Raw genomic sequence first — 25,024 nt, 5'->3', positions numbered from 1 at the left:
CAAGCAAAACATAGTGAAAGGCAATATTAAATCTGAAGAAGAAACTTTCATCGCAGGTTCTGCAGCTTTTTCACTTTCGATGAAGCCACATTGACTCAAGCATCTCGATACAAGACAAATCAATACAACTGGATCTATGATGTATGAAGCCAACCACTAGCCATCCTAGCTGTTGCCAGCAAGACACTGCTTACTGTAGGAAGTCTGGGAAATGTCAATTTGATCCTATCCAGGGAAGTCCACCTTGTTGCAGTGCTGACCATATGGATGGCGAGGCTTGCGTGTCCATGTGAAGCTGAGAGCTATGCCAGCTGTAGCACAGTTATTTGCAGGGTTGCCCATGCTGGACAGAGTTTAGTTGATAAACCAGATGAAGTGTGACCCATCTCCCCCACATCCATTCCCATAGCCTTTACCAATACGAAGTGTATGTGATCTGAGCCAAAGGGGGCATCGCGCACGGGAAGAAGTGTCGTGAATGGAGCCCCATGTTTACTGGGTGACCTCCCTGTGTAATTAGCCTTGCACTGCATGGGGCTCTATGGTATCAACCTGAAATATACCAAATTCTCGTGGGACCATAATAGAGAACACAGAAAATTAAACAAAAACCAAGGGACTTGATGATACCTCAAGCATCCATGGACCAGAGGGTTGGAACCGATGAATGCTGTTTCTGGAACTGGATCAGGAGACAGACCAGTCCAAGACTTGGAAATCATCTCTGAAAAACTGGACTACGTCAAGGTCAAAACCCTGCCTGGGGCTCAGAGTAGAAAACTATTCAAAGGACAAATTAAAAGGAAAGCAAAGAATGGCTTTAAAAGCTGAGACAAGAAATAGTGAAACAGACCTATAGTGCCTCAGTCTTGGCTTTTACGATAACAGTTATCCAACAGAGATATCCACTGGTCAACATTATCCACAACCGAAGGAGCTAGATGAGAAGGAGCGTCTATGTGGACAAAGGTGCTCTGATCTTTCATGTGAGTGTGTGAGTGTGTGTGTGTGTGTGTGTGTGTGTGTGTGTGTGTGTGTTTGTGTGTGTGTAGGTGGGTGGGTGGGTGGCTGGCTGGTTGGCTGGAAAGGGGGAGGGGAGGGGGAAGGCGAGGTGAATAGTTTATTGGCTTAGGGAGATGATGCCCAAGATATCTCCATGGGAGGAGTCAAAGCTGCTAGTCAAGACAGCAGCAGAACTCGTCAGTACCACAAAGATATGAAACTGGGTACGAACACTTCTTCAGTTCCAGATAGTATATGTCTTGGCAGAGGACTGAAGGTTAATAAACGAGAATGTCGTAAAATGAAACTTACTGGCAGATTAAAACTGTGCGCCTGACTGAGACTCGAACTCGGGACCTTTGACTTTCGCGGGCAAGCGCTCTACCAACTGAGCTACCCAAGCATGACTCATGCCCCGTCCTCACAGCTTTACTTCTGCCAGTACCTTGTCTCCTACCTTCCAAACTTTGCAGAAGCATTCTGGAAACATCCCTCAAGCTGTGGGTCAGCCATGTCTCCCTAGTATCCTTTCTTTCAGGAGTGCTAGTTCTGCAAGGTTCGCAGAAGAGCTTCTGCAAAGTTTGGAAGGTAGGAGACGAGGTACTGGCAGAAGTAAAGCTGTGAGGACGGGGTGTGAGTCATGCTTGGGTAGCTCAGTTGATAGAGCGCTTGCCCGCGAAAGGCAAAGGTCCTGAGTTCGAGACTCGGTCCGGCACACGGTTTTAATCTACCAGTAAGTTTGATATCGGCGCACACTCTGCTGCAGAGTGAAAATTTCATTCTATGTTGTATCTGATGATCAAACCCCCATGGTGGAAGTTGATGAAGACTCCAAGTGGGCAAAGCAAGAACGGGGTCTTAAACTGTATTCAGAATTCATGCAGGTTACAGTCATGTCAGAATAATTACAGGTGTCAGAAGTGACCATGGCCCAAGTTGGTGGCTGCAAGTGTTGCAGATAAACCTGCAACGCCGTAAGGGGGCAACTCCTCTCCTGTGTCATATTCTGGGAAGACAGGAGTTGGATGTGGCACTGATCTGGGATATAAAGGGGCTGTATAAGGCCTTGGAGGAATGAGAGGTAAGTTGATTTACACTAGAAATCTAAAAACTCCAGAACATACATTAATGTCGAGAACAGAATTTCATGCAGGTGGTAGACTTTTGTTACAGGGACTTGGGAAGGTGGGAAACCCTCCACTCTTTCAGAAAACTGTCCTCTGCATCTTCCTGGATATCGACCTGGCTTTTAGCAATACCCTTTGAATCCATTGTTAGAGCTGCAGAAAGCATGGAACTGAGATCACCATATGCAGGTAAATCAAGACCATGCTGAGTAGACAAAAGGTGGAAACCACCATGATGAATGTATTGTGATCAACACCACCAAAGAGTGTCCACAAGGAAGGGTTTTTTGTCCACTCCTGTGGAACCTAGTGGTAAATAATTGATTGAAGAGTTGAATATTAGAGGTTGCTTTTCCTAAGGAAAAGTAATACTTGGCAAATTTGCTAGTACTATTAGAACAATGGCAGAATGAGCACTGAACGTTCTGCAAAACTGGTGAAGGAAACTGCTGTAGTACTGTACATGAGGAAGCATGTGCAGGACACATACTGAAATCTCAAGATTTTCAACAAAACTCTTCCAGTACAGGGGGAAGTGAAGTATCTAGGGGCAACCCTGGAAGTATGTAACACTATCATGGACACCTCACATAAAGAATATATATTCCAATGTGAAAGGTGCTCTTATGTACACTAGAAGGGGATGGGGTAAAAACTGAGGTCTACAAGAGTACACCACTGCAATAAGATCTCTGATAATTTATGCGGCTGCAGTGTCGTGGAATAAAGCAGAACGGAAGGGGACCGATGGCCTTTGTTGTCTGGTCCCTTCAACCCCCCACAAACCAACCAACCAGAACAGAAGGTGGCTGCTACAGAACTTGGCACAACAGGTGGAATTAGCAGCACACCCACTGCTGGGATGGAGACCATGCTGGAAGTGCCCCCATTACATCTCTGGATTAGAATGGAGACACCAGTAGAGGTATACAGGTTGAAAACTGCAAATAACTGGAAACTTTACGGACATTCAGAAACCCACACCAACATAGTGATTGTGGTAAATACAGGAATGGTCAGGAAATGCCAGCTGACTGTTCGATAACTTCCAGCTGCTTCAATAAAACATTCAAGGTAACAACTGTAGTAGGAAGCATTGGAAGAACAAACCACGACACCATTCTGGAGTCACAGTATGGTTTACTGATGTGCTGAAAACAGATGAAGGTGCTGGGGCTAGGGCATACGAGAATAGGGAACATCCTACAGTAGATAGAGCAGTCACTCTAGGGAAGGTGTCAGCCACTGCTATGAGATCAGAGAACACTGCAGAACATCATAAAGCCCTTGTGAGACTAGAGGACAGCAACAGGGAAAACTTGCTGTGGGTCCCTTAGTCACTCAGAAATTAGTGCCAATGAACAAGCTGCTAGGCTGGCCAAAATACCGGGTGATCAAAAAGTCAGAATAAATCACGGAATAATGTAGATAGAGAGGTACAAATTGACACACATGCCTGGAATAACATGGGGTTTTATTAGAACTAAAAAAATACAAAAGTTAAAAAAAGTCTGACAGATGGTGCTTCATCTGATCAGAATACCAATAATTAGCATAACAAAGTAAGACAAAGCAAAGATGATATTCTTTACAGGAAATGCTCAATATGTTCACTACCATTCCTCAACAATAGCTGTAGTTGAGGAACAATGTTGTGAACAGCACTGTAAAGCATACCCGGAGTTATGGTGAGGCATTGGTGTCGGATGTTGTCTTTCAGCATCCCTAGAGATGTCGGTCGATCACAATACACTTGTGACTTCAGGTAACCCCAAAGCCAATAATGGCACGGACTGAGGTCTGGGGACATGGGAGGCCAAGCCTGACGAAAGTGGCGACTGAGCCCACGATCATCACCAAATGATGTGCGCAAGAGATCTTTCATGCATCTAGCAATATGGGTTTGAGCGCCATCCTGCATAAACATTGTATGTTCCAGCAGGTGTTTATCAGCCAGCCTGGAGATGATGTGATTCTGCTAAAATATCAGCGTACCTCTCACCCAGGGCCGATAATGGTAGGTGTGGTAAATCCAACCCATACCGTGACTTTCTCATCATGCAATGGAGTTTCCACGACAGTTCTAGGATTTTTGGTAGCCCAAATTCTGCAGTTGTGGGTGTTGACAGACCCTCGGAGCATGAAATGAGCTTTGTCGGTCCACAACACGTTACTCAACTAATCATCATCTTCTGCCATCTTTTGAAACGCCCACACTGCAAAAGCCCTCCACTTCACTAAATCGCCACGTAACAGTTCATGATGTCGATGGATTTTGGATGGATAGCATCGGAGGGTACGCCTCAGTGCCAACCAGACAGTAGTGTATGAATGCCGCTGCAACGTGGGACTGCACAAGTGCTGACTTCCCCGTGCATAGGCGAACCCGCTATGGTCTCCATTTCTTCCTGAATTGTCTCAGCAGCATTACACCTTGTGCTTGGTCGGCCACTATGGGGTCTAACATCTAAACAACCCATTGCTTCGAACTTCGAAATCATGTTTTGCTGTCCAGCACCATCTGTCGGACATTTTGTGAAACTTTTTTTTTTCCTTTCTTGTTCTAATAAAACCTCATGTCATTCCAAGCATGTGTGTCAATTTTTACCTCTCTATCTACATTATTACGTGGTTTTTTTAAGTTTTCAAATTTATACTGACTTTTTGATCACCCGGTACGTATTATGACTCAATTTGTTGGACCAGAACCTGCCCTTACCATCACTAAAGTGGAAGCCCGTAAGTGTAGACTATGTAAAGCATTAGAGGTGAAAAGACACAGAATATTCATGTTATTAATGCCTGAAGAAACTGCATCTAATAATGAATTAGTAAAGGGTCACCCGCCACTCTTTAAGGCTACTGATGGGCTTTACACAAATCAGGGAGTGAAACCACACGATAAACTCAACTTTGGACCTGGCAATAGGGGGCTAAGACTCACTGTTGTTTTGACTCTCAGCACAAATAATCAGAGAATCAGTCAATGTCAATTTGATACTGAATGGTGATAAAACATAAGAACTCAGGTAACAGATGTATTATGAGTGCCAAAACTTACTGCTAACCTTTTGTCAATTAATGCTATGGTCAGAACCAGATAACTAACAAATTTCAGGCATGATGGTTGTGATATAGGAGGAAACGTTTGTATGTTCAGCAACAATGATAAATAATTTGTATTTACTGAACACACACAGAGAAGCGAATGCTAATTTAATGTGTCCTCTCAATTTAAATTCTGTTATCCTGTAGCATCAACACATGGAGCATTTGAATTTTAATGACATAAGTAGATTACCAGATCATACCAAAGAAGGAGTTTGTCTCCTACTGGAAGTAAAGAACCTGTCACATGCATGACATGTCTCAAAGCAAAGCACACCATATAGTATGCACCATAGACCTTGAAGTTGGTGGGGAGGCTTGTGTGCCTCAGCTATACAGATAGCCGTAGTGTAGGTGCAACCACAATGGAGGGTTATCTGTTGAGAGGCCAGACAAACGTGTGGTTCCCGAAGAGGGACAGCAGCCTTTCCAGTAGTTGAAGGGGCACAGTCTGTATGATTGACTGATCTGGCCTTGTAACATCAACCAAAACGGCCTTGCTGTGCTGGTACAGCAAATGGCTGAAAGCAAGGGAAAACTACAGCCATAATTTTTCCTGAGGGTATGCAGCTTTACTGTATGGTTAAATGATGATGGTGTCCTCTTGGGTAAAATGTTCCAGAGGTAAAATAGTCCCCCATTCAGATTTCCGGGCGGGGACTTCTCAGGAGGACATCGGTCTCAGGAGAAACAAATCTGGGGTTCTACGTATCGCAGCATGGATTGTCAGATCCCTTAAAGAGGCAGGCAGATTAGAAAATGTAAAAAGGGAAATTGATAGGTTACATTTAGATACAGTGGTAATTGGTAAAGTTCAGCGGCAGGTGAATACAGGGTTATAAATACAAAATCAAATAGGGGTACTGCAGGAGTAGGTTTAATTATGAATAAAAAAATAGGAGTGTGGGTAAGCTACTAAGAACAGCATATTGAATGCATTATTGTAGCCAAGATAGGCACGAAGCCCATGCCTAACACAGCAGTACAAGTTTATAAAGCAACTAGCTCCACAGATGATGAAGAGATTGAAGAAATGTATAGTAAGGTAAAAGAAATTACTCAGATAGTGAAGTGAGGCAAAAATTTAATAGTCATGGGGAACTGGAATTTGATCGCAGGAAAGGAAGAAAAGGAAAAGTAGTAGGAGAATGTGGAATAGGCATAAGGAATGAAAGGGGAAGCCGCCTGGTAGAATTCTGCAAAGAGCATAACTTAATCATAACTAACACTTGGTTTAGGAATCATGAAAGAATGTGGTATACATGGAAGAGGCCTCGAGACACTGGAAGCTTTCAGATAGATTATATAATGGTCAGACAGAGATTTAGGAACCAGGTTTTAAACTGTGCGACATTTTCAGGGGCAGATGTGCACTCTGAACACAATCTATTGGTTATGAACTGTAGATTAAAACTAAAGAAGTGTGACAATACACACTGTCATAAACCAGCATCTGTGCGACACTGATTAATGCACAATAACACTACTGAAAAGGACTGACCTGCCATTAATTAATACACCACTCGCTTTTCACAACTGCCGTGACCTGACAAGGAATACAAATTACTTTCCAACTGGACAAGTGTATTACACTGGCTCATATTTACTGTCAAGTTTCAGACAGCACTGCATGCATGTTGCTAAGGTGGAAGGGTGCTGTACCCAACACACAATTCAGACTGCTTCCCATGCAAAGTACATAGTTCTGCTACTGACATTTCAAGCAGTCAAATGGATGGGCATGTTGCAGACTAGTCTTTTACAGGAGGAAAGAGAATCTGTGGGAATAGAACATACTCAGTATATTGGGTACCTCAGGTACTTTTTTGGGATAATCCACCCAACACACCAAGTTGCAAGGCCCTCCAGTTGTCTGAATATAATCAAGATAGCTTTTAACTGTATGTGAATTTCAGCCATCTCACTAAAAGACTGGTAATGGAATTTTCAATTGGTCTCATTATAATTAAGATGAATTCCAAAGTTACAATAAATAAAGAAACTCCTCCAGAAACACTGCTATTGGAAATCTTAAGTTTTTGATAAACACAAATAAAAACAAATATTTGGACACAAGGCACAGTAATATAGACCAGGTTAAAATAGATGTTTTCAGATGCAAACTGCAAATGACATCCAGATAATGTCTCTGTTAGTTGAAAATTTATCGCACTTTACAGATGAGCTCAACGAACAGCATTAAAAGATTACAAACATATATAAAATATCCTAGAATTAAGGATAATTGATTTTGCACAATTATTAGGAAAACTACAATACTGAATTTTTTGTTTCAGCTATTAACATCTTTGTTAATCAAAACCTGAGAAATGGTATCCATTCAATAAGCAGTAGGAAACTGTATTAATACTGTAACATTTTCAGTTCAAATTATAAATAATGTGTGTCTTGAAATAATACTAGGGACCAGCTTCAGCAATCTGCGTACATTCCAAATATGGGTTCAGATGCAAGAAACTATAAGATCATAATGTTTCAAACCATCAAGGTACATTGAAATGTGTCAAATACAATTAATCCCATTAAGAAACCAAGTTCACAAACACTGCTCAATATTTATTTACAAACTAGAAAAAAATTGAGTTACACCTAGTAAATTTTTTGTGCTGTTCCATAAACCAGTTGTACTGATTTATTAAAAATGAGGCAAATAATTTGTTTTCTATACTTTTAATTACAGAAGCAGTACCATAAGTGTTCTGGACAAATCGTGAAAAATCGTAATACAACGTTGTTGTTTAAGTATTTAGTATTTGCATCTCAAAACTTCTTGGGATCAGGACTGGTTCAAATGCATCACTGCTAGCAACAGGTCAATCACCCTGAAAGCTATGGGGGTTGGGTTGTTTAGGGGAGGAGACCAAACAGCGCGGTCATCGGTCTCATCAGATTAGGGAAGGACAGGGAAGGAAGTCAGCCATGCTCTTCCAAAAGGAACTATCCCGGCATTTGCCTGGAGTGGTTTAGGGAAATCACAGAGAACCTCAATCAGGATGCTTGGACATGGGATTGAACTATCATCCTCCCGTATGTGAGTCCAGTGTGCTAACCACTGCACCACCTCAGTCGCTGAAAGCTGTGGAACTCATACACATAGCCTGATGACAAAAGTTTGTATTGGATTATTTTCACTGAGAAATACATTCAGAACTGTTGCAAAAAGAAGCCATGTTATTTATTACACAGCTTATTTTCTATTTCCTTCCCACTACTTAATTTTGTCCATATTTTGCAGTTGTGAAAGTGACTATTCAGTACACAATTAGTATGAATAAAAACAGCATCAGTCTCAATTTTTTGGTGTTTTATTAAATTACACAATGCATTTTGGACCCTATGGGTCCATCATCACTAGCAAAACATCTTACACATCTTCATACATAATTGTCTTCTGTTCTTGAGAGTAAGGTACAATTTAATAAAACATGAAAAAATTGTGACTGAAGACATTTTTATTCATACTACTTTCCTAACATTAGTTCATTGTTTTCTGTATGTGTTCTAACGTCACAGCTTAATTTACTTACCTGAAATTCTTCAAGCAGCTTCTTCTCAATCCATGCAATTACATGTGAAATATTTACTCTTCTTTCTCCAAACTTTGGCCGAGCGGATAGCCAAATTTTTGGGTTTTCTCTAAATCCATACCTGTTAACAGTTTGTCAGTCAAAAGCAATAAGATATATATTCCTACATCTACATTATCTTAAGAAATAATGGACAATTGCACTCATGTGGATTGACGAGGAAGAAATTGAACACTGAAACCTAAAGTACTGCGACCAGTGTGACTGCTCGGCATGCGTTTTCTCATTAAATTACTGGCTGTGATAGTGATGCTTGATTTTCTAAATATGCTCACTTTGATTTATCCCACCCATTCATTTCAGTTATGAACGTGATGTTCCATTATTTACCTTTCATTCCAACCACTGTGTCTCATTTTCCCTTTTCACACATTCTTTACTCTAAAGGGAAACAAAACCATTCTGATAATGTACTTCATTGCTTTCTATTTTTTATGCATAACAGTACCAACTAAATGTAGCTCCCAATCTGTCAAGATATATGTAAACGTATTTACATTTACGTATAGCTAAACAACAGAGTCAGAAACATATCTGGCTGTCAAGTGGATAGCACTACGGTAGTAACGTACTTCTTGCTCTAGTTGTTGTTTAATTCTTCTATACAAAATGGACAAAGTCTTGTACATGTAGTCCAAGAGAGAAATGCATCTGCAATTATCTGGATTGCCCTTATCTTTGTTTGTGTGGTGCAGATGGATTATTGCTGTGCTCTACTGTTCAGGGAAATTTCACCCAAATTTTTGGTAGAGCATCATGTACCAGTGTCCAAATCACATCACAACCATCTTTACACATTTCTGTGAAAATTTGACTTTTAATTTTTCTGCCCCTTCAGTGCAGCTTCCATCTCTTGGGCTGTGGGAGACTTTGTGCGTTCAGAGTTGATCTATAATTCAAAAGTTTATCGATAGCTTTTGCCATAATTTCAGCATTTTCCCTGTTAATATGTGTCATTCTTCTGCCCTCACTTTTTAGCAGTAGCTTGGGATTGGGGTGTCAAGGAGAGCATTACTTCTATAGTTGTCTTCCAAAGGTTTTGTCATAGTCTCTGGTATTGTATTTGTGGTAGCCTTCTTCTATTGAGTTAATCACATCTTTCTGATATTGTTTCTTCATTTTCCTGACAATTGGGGTGATATATTCTCTGACATTTTGAGGGTGATGGTGTTTTTGATTGTTTCATGGGATTGAAATTTTAACCATGTCTATGTCCTTCTTCACAAATTGTATGGGTGTAAGGGAGATAAACTTTCAGTTCCTTGTTTGGGGACTTGTAGTGGTTCTTATAAACTATCTATTAATTTTGTGGTTTGCATGATTTCTTGATAAATGTCTTTTCTGATTATTGGTGTGGGTGGTGATTCCACTGTTCTTTGTTGGTCTTTGTTTATTTCTTCTTTAGAGGTGCAAATTTAGTTTTAATAATGATTGTATATGGTTCTGAACCTGTATCAACTTCTCTTAGTGCTTTAATATTGTAGATTTCTCTACGAAAGGATTTGGCCGTTCATGCATGATCCAGTTGCCACTCCTCTGCTCAAAAGTCACAATGTTTCCAAGTTTGTTCAGTCTCCTCTAAATTTGGAGATGATGGTGTGCTGTCCACTGAGTTCGAAAATTCTTTGGTCATTCTGGTTGGTATGTTTCTATGGAGCCCATTAGTCAATTATATCTTGGTAATTTCTTTTCTTCTTGGAGCCCATTTTTTAATTATATCTTAGTAGTTTCCTTCTTTTCCTCTCTCTCTCTCTCTCTCTCTCTCTCTCTCTCTCTCTCTCTCACACACACACACACACACACACACACACACACACACACACACACACACTCATTAGTAGGATGTTGTAGTCCCCTAATACTACCTTAACATTGTTTTTATTTTCTTGGGTTACTGTCTGTTCACAATATTCAGAATGTACCCAATATCATTCTCAATAGTATAACTGAACCCCTACTATTATTAAATCCTCTTTTACAGAATCTTTCCTCAAAGAGCCTAAATCACAGAAGACATTGCAGAGCCATGGACTTTGATTAAAAATGCTAGTTACCTGATAATTATATGCCAGAGACTTCTGTACCAGATCATAAATTCCCCTGCCATAACTACCATCTAACAATAAAACCTTCTCCGCTTTCATAACACTTTCATTTGTAGTCTTAGCTTGCACCTTATGCTCTTACTACCAGATTGCTTCTGAACTGGTTAAGTCATCTGTATGCTTTTCTCCGCAGCCTGTAACTACTGGAGAGATGCCTTAGATTGAAACTATCAGACCTGCAGCATCTAGCATCTCCTGTACCATTCCACTGATTTTGTACAACTCACTAGGGAAATTAAAAAATGGCATGGCATTCCTCTTGCATGGATGGAGTCATCATAACTTTAAAAAACAGAGGGTAATGTTAGCAAATGATATGACAGAATAAGATTAAATTAAGAAATGGGGAAAAATTAACTATGGTGCGACACAGCATTTGCAGTTTGGCCCATGCTTAAAAAACTATGATGTTTGCTAAGTACAAAAGTATATTGATAAAGGACTTATACACATCCATAGTAGAGACAGCCAGGAGAGTGGGGCACACTGTCAGAACACTGCATAGCTACAGGGGACTCAATGAAATATTAACAAACTGAATGGTTAAGACAGACCTCTTCATTTTGGGATTATTTTCAAAAGGAGACTGCTGAAATATGATCAGCCAATGGCCTCATCAACAGGCATGGTAGCTTCACCCTCAATAAAGTGTGAACCCAGCACTCAACAAATGAAGTCACAATATTAACAAAGGCCAACCCTTTTGCCTGACAGGAGCAGCATAAGCATTGAGGAATCAGAGTTCACATACAGCAGTCAGTTACCACATCTGCCCACCAGTTCATCCTGCATGGCATGTGGCCAGGTAGTCATGGAAGGGGTGGGGACTGATGAGTATACAGGAAGCATAATGTAGCAAAACACACTCATTCTACAGATATCACCTGAAGACAATGGCAAAGTACGCAGCTGAAATATTGTGTTTTGTAAATGACACACATGGCTGCCAACCTGAAAGCATACAAAAGTTGATTCACTGGAAAAGCTTAATATCACACTTTTAAAACTCTATGTCATAGTGTTGTCGGCCCTAATTTTTCTGATTTCAAACAAGTATAATTTTCCTAAAATAACATCCTAGTTTATGAAATTTCTCAACTACAAAAATTTGACTTTCTAGGAAAACCATGGAGGAATTTTTCAAATTTCAGTGCATAATCATATTTGTGTGTCATAAAACCTTTTTGAGAATGTATATACGCAGACTGATGCAACAATTGGAAATCTGTACAAAGGCTGGGATTCGAACCCAGGTGTTCTGCTCAGTGTGCGGATGTACTAACCACTACGACACCCTGATACAATGTTGTTGTACAACTGCACAGAGTATCCTCAAACAGCTCCCTCCCGAATCCAAATTTCCATTCACACCTCAGCTCACTTGGTATTCCCCCAAGCTCGAATGGCATTGCAGTGGCTCTCCAGCTGTAATGGAATAGCAGCTCAGCATCACAGAATAAGGGGGATCCTACCTGTAACCCAGGCACAGGCACTTCATCAAATTAAACTATATGGTTCCATAAGGTTTATAATTTATAAAAAACAGCTACCAGCCACATGTATGGTTTAAAAAGGTTTATTTTCTTCAGACCATGACCGGTTTCGGATTTTTCTTTACAAATCCATCTTCAGATGGCAGTTACAAGCATTCTTAGTTGGACCTAGTTTTGTTTTTGTTATTCGTTTGCTGCACTGGGAAAGAAAAGAAATATTTTTTGTCATATGGGTAATGGTATTTTTACGAAAGATTTACTTCTTTTTCAATATCTAATTTCTCATGAGATAGTTTATTAACCTTGGTAAACGTGCAGGTTAGTGTACTTACGTGCTGTGTAGTTCTGCCTGACGAAATATTCGTGCGTTTTTGTTTCCGAACGCAAGCTTAATACACTTTTCAATATGCACTGTGTGAGTGCTATTCCAGTCAATGGACGTCACTTTCAACCTCATCATCTTAATTACACACACAGCACACATGTATAACATTTACAAAACGTGGCCCAGCTTCATATTACAAACGAGAACAATATTTGCAAAGAGCTTACAGTCATAATGATGTTAACTTACAGATGCTGTATAGTCGATATGGGTACAGTAAAATATCTCTTTGCTAGTGTATGAAATTAATCTAAAACGGAATAAAATAAAATTACATACAAATAAGATTACAAACATTTTATGTAGAACAGAATTACTGTGTGTTCATACTAATTAGTTGTTACAATTGTAGGAGATAAATTCTAATATTTGACATGATAAGCAATGCACATGTTTTCATTATGTAATTTTTCAATGACATATAAGCAGTTTCTGGGGCCTGTATACTGAATGTTTTTAATGGAATATTAGGCTTAAGTTATTTTAAAAAAGTGAAGACTTCTTCAAAGTTATTTAGTGAGGGGGTGTTAACTGACTGACTGTTCATTCAGAATGAGATCAGGGAACCTGTTTTTATGTGTATGAATCTCAATCTCCTCAAGGAGATTCAATGTGAAACCCTTGTCTTTGACGTGTAATATCTGCAGGTTGTTTTCTATATTCTCAACTGTATGATTGTTTTCTGCAAGATGGATGGCAAAAGCAGATTTGCTTTGGTTTTTCAGACGTAGGGCATCAAGGTGTTCCTTGAATCTTGTTTCAAAAGCTCTACCTGTTTGTCCAATGTAGAATTTAGGACAGTTGTTACATTTGTGTTTATAAATTCCAGATCTTTTATTGGGTATGCTATTGTGTGAGAGTGAGTGTATGACTCTTTGTTGGAGTTTGTTATTGGTAGAGAAACTGATTTTGACATTCTTCTTCTTGAATAAGTTGGAAATTTTGTATGAAAGTGGGCCTATATATGGTAGGGCTACATATTTTACTGATTTTTTTTTCTTTCATAGTTGTTGTGGCTTGTTGCAAAGACTTATTGCTAGCAATTTTTTCTTTTGTTTTTTGAGAGAGTGTGTCTATGATTGAAGCATCATAGCCATTATTTTGGGCAATTGATTTGATTATGTTGATTTCTTTGTGCTGTTCAGTGGGGGTGAGGGGGACTTCATGCATACGATGTAGCATTGACCGGAAATTAGCCATCTTATGTTGGTTCGGGTGGCAGAATGTGGTACTGATGGTAACATCTGTAATTGTTGGTTTTCGAAAGATACCAAAATGGTGTTTGTTATTTATGTTTGATATTTTGAGATCCAGAAAATTGATGCTATTATTTATTTCATGCTCCACTGTAAATTTGATGTTGTTGTGTAATTTGCTCAGATCTTCAGCTAAGGCATCAATTTCACTGCTGTTACCATCAAAAAGTAATAGAGTGTCATCTACGTATGTCTTGTAGTAAATTATTTTACTGTTCATTTGGTTATTGGATGAGAAGAACTTTTGCTCAAGATGGTTAATGTAAATATCAGCTAATAATCCAGCAAGACTGCTACCCATTGCAAGGCCATCATTTTGTTTATAGACCTTATTATTGAAGGTGAAGTAATAATTAGACAAGACGAGTGTGAGGATCTCTATTAACTCATATATTTATGGTATATTGATCTTTTTGTGTTTTAGGAGGTTACTTTTTATTATGTTAATTGTTTCATCTACTAGGATGTTAGTGTATAGGTTTACAATATCTAGTGAGGCAAATCTAGCTGTTGGTGGTATGAGGATGTCTTTGATATGTTCTATAAGGTCCACTGTGTTTCTAATTGTATAACTATGTTCGAACATGTAGTAAGTGGTAAGGAGATCCTTCAATTTTCTGCTTATGTACTATACTGGGCTGTTTCTTGAGTTCACAATAGGGCGTATGGGGGAATTTTCTTTGTGGATCTTAGGCTGCGACCGAAGTTTTGGTGCAGTTGGATTCATGGTAATGCAGTCCCAAATTTCAGATTTATTTAAGAGGGATTTAAAACTGTTGAGTAATTTACGAAGTTTAGCTTGAAATTTTGCTGTGGGATCTGATTCTAGTTCTGTGAAGTTATTGGACTGAAAAAATTCTAGAGTTTTTTCAATGTATTCTGAATCATACAAAACAACAACTGAATTTCCTTTATCAGCCTTTACCATGAGAGCTTTCTTAGCAGTAAGTTTATCATTGATATCTTTCAGAATTTTTTGTTCACTATTAATTATATTATTTTTTGGAAGCATTTGTTTAGTGATGAGTTTGTTGGCTTTATATGTCAACATATTTTTCTCATTGGACTTAAGTTTGGCAGTGTCACATGCCAGTTTTATAGCTGCTATTAGGTCTTTTATGTTCTTATTAATTAATCTTGGGGCAATGTTATACTTGAAGCATTTATCTAAGAGGTTAAGTTCATTGGGATTGAAAGAAATATCTGTTGTGTTTACCACTCTATTATAGAGTATGTGCTTTTGCTGTTCCCCAGTGTTACGTGGTTCCTTTAATTTGAGTTGAATGCGGGATTTTAACTTCTTCTTGTGCCTAGAGGAGATCTGTTGTCGTTCTCTGCTAAGAGCATCATTAATATGGTGTGTTACATATGTGAACTGTAGAGGTGAGAGACTATTTCCTAATTGTAAATGTAGCTTGTACATAGATTTATTCAGCTTATCTTTCTTCTTATATTGTAATTTGATTTCTGTTTTTATCCAAATAGTTTCACATTTTGCTTTTGCAAGCTTAGCAGCTTTTGTTTAACTATTGACCTTAATTTTAACATAATTTGGGGTCACTTTTTCTAACAGACATCTTTTGTTGAATTTTATGTTGTTAATTGTTTTCATTACATCAATCTTACATTTTTTGAACGCATGTAACATTCTCATTACCTGGCTAGGTCAGGCAGAACTACACAGCACGTAAGTACACTAACCTGCACGTTTACCAAGGTTAATAAACTATCTCATGAGCAATTACATATTGAATAAGAAGTAAATCTTTTGTAAAAATACCATTGCCGATATGACAAAAAATATTTCTTTTCTTTCCCAGTGCAGCAAATGAATAACAAAAACAAAACTAGGTCCAACTAAGAATGCTTGTAACTGCCATCTGAAGATGGATTTGTAAAGAAAAATCCGAAACTGGTCATGGTCTGCAGAAAATAAACCTTTTTAAACCATACATGTGGCTGGTAGCTGTTTTTTATAAATTATAAACCTTATAGTAAAACAGCCACATTTCTCAACATGTTGACTTTCGACAAAATATCGTGTATGGTTCCAGGTACCATTTCAGGTCTCAAAAATCTATGATGTATATAACCAGGGTGAAACAATGAATGGTACCAAGGCCTTGATTCAAACCCAGGTCTCCCACTAGTAAGGGAATACCAAGTGTGCTGCGGCATGAATGGGTATTTGGATTTATGAGGGAGACATAATAGGGTAACCCATAAGTTCGGTAAAGTCATTATGGCAGGGTGGCTGGGTGGTTAGCGCATCTGCCTAGTAAGCAGCAGACCCGAGTTTGAATTCTGGCCTTGGTATCAATCTTTATTCGTCACTTCAGTCTGTATAGGTGTTTGAGACTTGAAAAGGTCTCTGGAACCATATAGTTTCATTTGCTTTTTGTGCCTAATGTGTATATTTTCTCTACTTTTTGTCTTTTACATTACTATTAAAAAATGTGATAACTGGAATTTAATACAGCATGTACATAAAGTCCAGGAACACTTTCAATTATTCATTGCACAAGAACTAAACAATGTACAGACTTCATACATATTGCACTTTGAAGAGAAACTCTGAAAGTTTTTTTTACAAACTTTCGATATGCGAACCATGAGTGACCCAGCAGATGTCAATACAGTAATCAAATTCCTGCCATACCTGTCCCAGCATGGCATCATCGACCGTGGCAGTTGCCTCCCCTATTCTCTCCCAGAGATCTGCTACATCGCATGATAGAGGTGGTACATACACCAGATCTTTAATGTGTCCCCACAGAAAGAGTCACATGGAGTGAGATCTGGTGATCGGGGAGGCAATTTTATGAAACAGCTGTCCCCTTTGTAGCACGGCCAATCCATCAATGTAGCAGCTCCATGTTCAGGTACCCACAAACTTCACGATGAAAATGGAGTGGAGCCCCATCCTGCTGACAGATGGAGAGCCCAATTGCATTTGAGGCATCAGTCATTGCTGCAACATGTCCAAGTTATGGTTTCATAGACTGCTTCTGTCACAGGACTTTTCACACTGGCACTGGGGCCATTTTGAGTTCACGGGATGCACAACGCACCAATTTCTTTGGACTCTATGAATGTCTCTTGTATGAGCTCCACATGTCCGCTTCTCGTTCCCAGGCAGAAGCAACCCATCGTAACGAATTTGTTGTGCCAATGGTAAATGGCTCACCATGTATGCGACTAGCGCCTGCTATCGGCAAATTACCAACTTATGCCATGGCGGAGGGGGGGTGGGGGGCGATGCTTTCAGGGTTTCTCTTTAAAATGACATCTGTACAATGTTTGGTTCTTGTCCAATAAATAATTGAACGAGTTCCCAGACTTTATGCACACCCTGTATTTTGCTACAACTCTCCAACACGCATATTTAAATAAGCTTTGAACTTAGAGACACAGTCAGTCCATGGGAAGGATTCAAAGTGTGCAAACACTATGTCATTTCCCATGTCGTCGTTGCGGTCTTCAGTCCTGAGACTGGTTTGATGCAGCTCTCCATGCTACTCTATCCTGTGCAAGCTTCTTCATCTCCCAGTACCTACTGCAACCGACATCCTTCTGAATCTGCTTAGTATATTCATCTCTTGGTCTCCCTCTATGATTTTTACCCTCCACGCTGCCCTCCAATACCAAATTGGTGATCCCTTGATGCCTCAGAACATGTCCTACCAACCGATCCCTTCTTCTGGTCAAGTTGTGCCACAAACTTCTCTTCTCCCCAATCCTATTCAATACTTCCTCATTAGTTATGTGATCTACCCATCTAATCTTCAGCATTCTTCTGTAGCACCACATTTTGAAAAATAAGTCGTAGGGTCAGTATTGCCTCACATGTTCCAGTGTTTCTATGGAATCCAAACTGATCTTCCCCAAGGTCGGCTTCTACTAGTTTTTCCATTTGTCTGTAAAGAATTCGTGTTACTATTTTGCAGCTGTGACTTATTAAACTGATAGTTCGGTAATTTTCACGTCTGTCAACACCTGCTTTCTTTGGGATTGGAATTATTATATTCTTCTTGAAGTCTGAGGGTATTTCACCTGTTTCATACATCTTGCTCTCCAGATGGTAGAGTTTTGTCAGGACTGGCTCTCCCAAGGCCGTCAGTCGTTCCAATGGAATGTTGTCTACTCCGGGGGCCTTGTTTCGACTCAGGTCTTTCAGTGCTCTGTCAAACTCTTCACGCAATATCATATCTCCCATTTCATCTTCATCTACATCCTCTTCCATTTCCATAATATTGTCCTCAAGTACATCGCCCTTGTATAGACCCTCTATATACTCCTTCCACCTTTCTGCTTTCCCTTCTTTGCTTGGAACTGGGTTTCCATCTGAGCTCTTGATGTTCATACAAGTGGTTCTCTTATCTCCAAAGGTCTCTTTAATTTTCCTGTAGGCTGTATCTATCTTACCCCTAGTGAGATAAGCCCCTACATCCTTACATTTGTCATCTAGCCATCCCTGCTTAGCCATTTTGCACTTCCTGTCGATCTCATTTTTGAGACGTTTGTATTCCTTTTTGTCTGCTTCATTTATTGCATTTTTATATTTTCTCCTTTCATCAGTTAAATTCAATATTTCTTCTGTTACCCAAGGATTTCTATTAGCCCTCGTCTTTTTACCTCCTTGATCCTCTGCTGCCTTCACTACTTCATCCCTCAAAGCTACCCATTCTTCTTCTACTGTATTTCTTTCCCCCATTCCTGTCGATTGTTCCCTTATGATCTCCCTGAAACTCTGTACAACCTCTGGTTCTTTCAGTTTATCCAGGTCCCATCTCCTTAATTTCCCACCTTTTTGCAGTTTCTTCAGTTTTAATCTACAGGCCATAACCAATAGATTGTGGTCAGAGTCCACATCTGCCCCTGGAAATGCCTTACAATTTAAAACCTGGTTCCTAAATCTCTGTCTTATCATTATATAATCTATCTGATACCTTTTAGTATCTCCAGGGTTCTTCCATGTATACAACCTTCTTTTATGATTCTTAAACCAAGTGTTAGCTATGATTATGTTGTGCTCAGTGCAAAACTCTACCAGGCGGCTTCCTCTTTCATTTCTTAGCCCCAATCCATATTCACCTACTATGTTTCCTTCTCTCTCTTTTCCTACACTCGAATTCCAGTCACCTATGACTATTAAATTTTCGTCTCCCTTCACTATCTGAATAAATTCTTTTATTTCATCATACATTTCTTCAATTTCTTCGTCATCTGCAGAGCTAGTTGGCATATAAACTTGTACTACTGTAGTAGGTGTGGGCTTCATATCTATCTTGGCCACAATAATGCGTTCACTATGCTGTTTGTAGTAGCTTACCCACATTCCTATTTTCCTATTCATTATTAAACCTACTCCTGCATTACACCTATTTGATTTTGTGTTTATAACCCTGTAGTCACCTGACCAGAAGTCTTGTTCCTCCTGCCACCGAACTTCACTAATTCCCACTATATCTAAATTTAACCTATCTATTTCCCTTTTTAAATTTTCTAACCCACCTGCCTGATTAAGGGATCTGACATTGCACGCTCCTATCTGTAGAACGCCAGTTTTCTTTCTCCTGATAACGACATCCTCTTGAGTAGTCCCCGCCTGGAGATCCGAATGGGGGACTATTTTACCTCCGGAATATTTTACCCAAGAGGACGCCATCATCATTTAATCATACAGTAAAACTGCATGCCCTCGGGAAAAATTACGGCCGTAGTTTCCCCTTGCTTTCAGCCGTTCGCAGTACCAGCACAGCAAAGCCGTTTTGGTTATTGTTACAAGGCCAGATCAGTCAATCATCCAGACTGTTGCCCTTGCAACTACTGAAAAGGCTGCTGCCCCTCTTCAGGGACCACACGTTTGTCTGGCCTCTCAACAGATACCCCTCCGTTGTGGTTGCACCTACGGTACGGCTATTATCGCTGAGGCACGCAAGCCTCCCCACCAACGGCAAGGTCCATGGTTCATGGGGGGGGGGGGGGGGGGGGGTATTTCCCATGAGTCCACATTAAATAATCACAGAGTAATCTCGATGCAGTCAGTGTGCATTTAGCATTCATTCAAATAAAATCCCACAACTGCTGTGTACATCAAGGTACAACTGAATTATGTAAATATAGTCGCTTGTGTAGAACTGTTATTGTGTGTAGGCAAGGTATTATTAACACTTGCATTTGAGTTTATTGATGTGTACTTAAAGTATGAAGATTAATGCACTGCTGAGTATTAGTATGATGGACAGTGATAATAAACACGCATAACTTGAAATCTACTCTGACCATATTGTGTGTAATTGTTCCTTGGTCCTTGTTGGGAGAAAGACTACTAAGGAACACAATTCACAGGTTAGTAAATGGACAATCTCTGTGGTGAGTTACAAATTATTTCAGACATCCACAGAGATGTCACAAAGAATGTACAATTTGCTACTCCAGTTCTGCAACTGTATCAGTGGCAGTGATATCCACTTCACTTCTGAGATGACTATAAGAAGAAAAGTGTAGAGGATTAAGGTCAGGCGATCTTGGAGGTCAAGGTACATGAGCTACCAGACCCATTCATCTAGGACATCACTGGCACATTAGATATCCTCCATATCATCGGCATAATGCTCTAGTACTGAACCGTGCACTTCAACCATGCACCATGTGTGAAATTTGAGTCTAATAATATGGGGACCTGATCAAAAAGCTTACATTTCAAGTAAAATTGTACTAACCAGGACATACTTCATACCAAAGCCAGTTGTGGATTGCAGCTACACACTTGCAATTATCTCATAAATGGCTTGTTTGCAGGCCAATATTTACGGGAAAGTCTCTGTTTCTTTAATTGTATACTTCACATGTGTTAGTTTTTGCTAGTAGTTTTGATACACCCTGTACATGTATGGCAGTCCCCCTTGTCATTATGTTCAAAATGTTCAAATGTGCTGTTTATACCCAATCAAACTTCTCTCCTCACGTCCAGCACAATCCTCCGCCCACAGCCAGTAACTAACCACAGTCCCTCTTAAAATATATGCTACTGAATTGAACTGTCACTGCTTCTATTGCAGCATAATTCTAGTACAATGCCGTGTGCGCCAGTGTGTTTGTTTCTTGGAACCTTATTTTGTGATCATTTTATAAGCTGTGCTCTGTTATCGTTAACCTCACAGAGATCCATCACAGCTCAAACAGTCTGGCTGATATAGTTAAAAATCACATAAGCACAGGATTGAGATTGATGTTCTATTCCATTGTTCATAACAAACATTAGTCATTACTAGTGTGCAAAACACTAGTTTCCACTCATCACTTTGCATATGTGCCTTAGTTTGTTGGATGTGGCATCACAGTAGCTTAAAACAGCAGTTTCTTGGTTTCCCTGGGAATGTAAGAGATGATTTTTATTTTATTTATTTATTTTTTTTTCATTGTACCTAAATTAAAATCTAATGTCCCCCTTACTATCACTATTTTTTAAAACACATTGTTAAGGTGCTTCAAATCAGAACCTTAAGGCCATTGTCATAAGGAATCTTGTTATGCAAATGAACATATTAGGATAGCCATCTTCTGTGCCATGTGACGAAAACATCTCACATTTAGGTACAAGTCTCTGTGTGTACATCTCCAACACACAAAGTGATATACTCACCTGCCTGCTTGTCTTTAAGTAAACAATTAGCATGTCTTCCAAATCGGTGAACTTTCCATCTCTCTGCCTTCATAATTAACTTGATGCTTAAATGAATACCGTTTATACCAATCAGAATCAGCGACAGTGTCATTTCAACATGAGGCCATGTGAAGACATTTTGTCAATGAACCATATAAAAAAAAAGCACTTCAGGTGGAAGGCAGATGAGACAGTACCAGTTCTTTAAAATGCTGCATTAATAGTGATAGTGAGGAACTCATTGAAATTCTCTCATAGTATTTGCCACTGTACAAAAAGCACATTTTCAGAAAGCAATGTTGAAACAGACTAATTTTGTCTGGTGGAAATTGCTCATATAACAATTTCAGTGTGTCTTGCAATGCCCCCCTTGAGAACAGGGAAACTACAGCAGGCTGATTATTAATGCAATGGGCTTATCATCAATGGTCACAAACTAGGGTTCCTGAGAAACCATGATCCTGGCTTGGCCCACATAGAATTGTGTGTGTGTGTGTGTGTGTGTGTGTGTGTGTGTGTGTGTGTGTGTGTGTGTGTGTGTGTGATTTAGCTGATAGGAAATTGAATGACAAGTTATATTGGCTGTAAACAGTGGCCATAATTGTGAGCACAGTTGTGGAAGAGCGAGTTTCCATGTTACATGCACTCCTGTTTGACTGCTCCAGTAGGGGGAGCAGCACTTAATTCCAAACCAAAAATGTGGTATATATACACAGAGGCACCAAAGAAACTGGCACAGGTATGCATATTCAAACACGGAACTATATGATCACGCAAAATACGGCACCGCAGTCAGTAACACTTATATAAGACAACAAGTGTCTGGCAATGTTGTTATCTCAGTTACTGATTCTACAATGGCAGGTTATCAAGATTTAAGTGAGTTTGAAAGTGGTGTTATAATTGGCACATGAGCGATGGGACACAGCATCTTTGATGCAGCGGTGAAGTGGAAATTTTCCCATATGACCATTTCCCGAGTGTACTGTGAATATCAGGAATCTGGTAAAACTTCCAGTCTCCAACATCACTGTGACTGGAAAAATATCCTGGAAGAGCGGGACCAATGACGACTGAAGAGAATCGTTCAATGTGATAGAAGTACAACCCTTTTGCAAATTACTACAGATTTCAATGCTGTGCCATAAACAAATGTTAGCGTGTGAGCCATTCAACAAAACATCATCGATATCGGCTTTCGGAGCCAAATTACCACTCGTGCACCCTTGATGACTGCACGACACAAAGCTTTACATCTCACCTGGGCCCGTCAACACCAACATTGGACCGTTGATGACAGGAAACATGTTGCCTGGTTGGACAAACCGCCTTTCAAATTGTATCGAGTGAATGGACAAATATGGGTATGGAGACAACCTCATGAATCCATGGACCCTGCATGTTAGCAGGGGACTGTTCAAGCTGGTGGAGACTCTGTAATGGTGTGGCGCGTGTGCAGTTGGAGTGATATGGGACCCCTGATATGTCTAGATAAGACTCTGACAGGTGACAAATACATAAGCCATCCTGCTTGTTCACCTGCATCCATTCACATCCATTGTGCATCCCAATGGACTTGGGTAATTCCAGAAGGACAATGCAACATCCAACACATCCAGAATTGCTACAGAGTGGATTTAGGAACACTCTTCTGAATTGAAACACTTCCACTGTCAACCAAACTGCCCAGACAAGAATATTATTGAGCATATCCGGGATGCCTTGCAACATGCTGTTCAGAAGAGATGTCGTGTCTCCCCCCCCCCCCCCCCCCCCCCCCTGCACCCTGTACTCATGGATTTATGGACAGTCCAGCAGCATTCAAGGTGTCAGTTGTCAATTCCTTCCAGCACTACTTCAAACATTAGTCGAGTCCATGCCACGTCACGTTGCGAGACTTCTGCGTGCTTGTGGGGGCCCTACACAATATCAGGTAGGCGTATCAGTTTCTTTAGCTCTTCAGTGTAGATGCTTATATGAGGGCAATGTTGACATATCCAAGCAGCCAATTTACATACTGCTAATGACACTGGCAATGGAAGCCATCATAGGCTTAGGTTCATCCACATAATTTATTTGGGTGACTAATTAAGACATCTCTATTAACAAAACAAAAAAAACAAAAACAAAAAAAAATTATGTCCATGTTAAAATTTGTAGCACTGTCAGCCAAATTAAAAACTTGTAACAAAATATAGGTATATTAAAATAGGGTCTCAATGCGACACATTACTGTAGGGAAATACTGCATATGGTCTAAAGCATAAAAATGTTTTAAAGGTGGCAAGTACAAAATGCAAAAGTTGTAAGGAATGGTGGAAAGTGATAAGCAATGAAAGTAAAATGAGCAACAGATTATTTTAGGCTGCATTACATAACTGGTCATTCGGAAACTATCCATCAAAATATGTTATCTGTAAGTTATGTGCTCACTTTCTGATCGGCTATATCTGCCATTTTATAACTGGATAATTATACAATACATACTGTGCTTGAAAATGGTCTGTAAGGCCAAAAGTGGCCAATCATCCAAGACTGGCAACTCTCAAAATGCATTTCCATAAAATTCAGTTTTCATGGATAATGTTAGTGACCATGGATACAATTCAAAGACAATGAAACCCTGCACAGTACTTTCATTACACACCATAAATATGACAAAAACTGACACTATTTGGACGCTCATCCTCTCTGCTACACAGAAGTCTTTTTAAAATTTTTGACTAGGACAGTGCATTATATTATGACAATACACCCACATGATGAATTCTGTTGTTTCCTCGCTATGTTGCATAAACAGCGGAAGCATCACTACCTAACAGTTTTGGTTTGTGGTGAAAATTTCTCTGAATGTAAGTAAATAAAATTTTCAGTTATTTTAATAAAAGGAACTGGGAATAATACTGTGGTGTTTCACATGGTCACACTTACCAGAGCCGATCAGAAGGTGGAGGTGGAATATTCAGCGTCAAAGTACCAACCAAGCCTCTAAGTTCCACAGAAAGAAGCAATCTTGTGTTGGAGACCTCTTCCATGGCTTTCTTAATATATTTGTACTCTGTAGCCTAAAAATTTAACATTATTTTTATTATATGTAATAATAATAATAATAAAATAATAATACAGTGTTAACACTATAAAATTGGGCCAAAAATATTTTTAATTCTAAAAATAAAAAAGTTAATCTAATTCATTAACAGTAGAACTGTGCACCCAATTGTGTCTGCCCCAATTTCTAGTGGTGCTGTTGCTGTTTGGATTACATTTTATG

The 25,024-nt window shown here is 39.6% G+C and overlaps 1 protein-coding gene across 8 annotated transcripts in view; it reads right to left on the bottom strand.

Moving 5' to 3' along the window:
• Positions 1-25,024, bottom strand: part of LOC126279051 (testis-expressed protein 2) — a 321,894-nt gene that overhangs the window by 35,029 nt on the left and 261,841 nt on the right. For all 8 annotated transcript variants that reach the window (XM_049979461.1, XM_049979464.1, XM_049979465.1 and 5 more), the window contains 2 exons: positions 24,685-24,818; positions 8,786-8,906 (listed from right to left, as the gene is read on the bottom strand). In XM_049979461.1, coding sequence (XP_049835418.1) covers positions 8,786-8,906; positions 24,685-24,818 — 255 coding nt within the window. The remainder of the gene's footprint in view (positions 1-8,785; positions 8,907-24,684; positions 24,819-25,024) is intronic.

The sequence above is a fragment of the Schistocerca gregaria genome, chromosome 6 (genome assembly GCF_023897955.1).
Source record: "Schistocerca gregaria isolate iqSchGreg1 chromosome 6, iqSchGreg1.2, whole genome shotgun sequence".
In the NCBI taxonomy this organism is placed as follows: Eukaryota; Metazoa; Arthropoda; class Insecta; order Orthoptera; family Acrididae; genus Schistocerca; species Schistocerca gregaria.
Note: the sequence above shows the minus strand (reverse complement) of the source record. Positions and strands in the feature narration are given on the sequence as shown.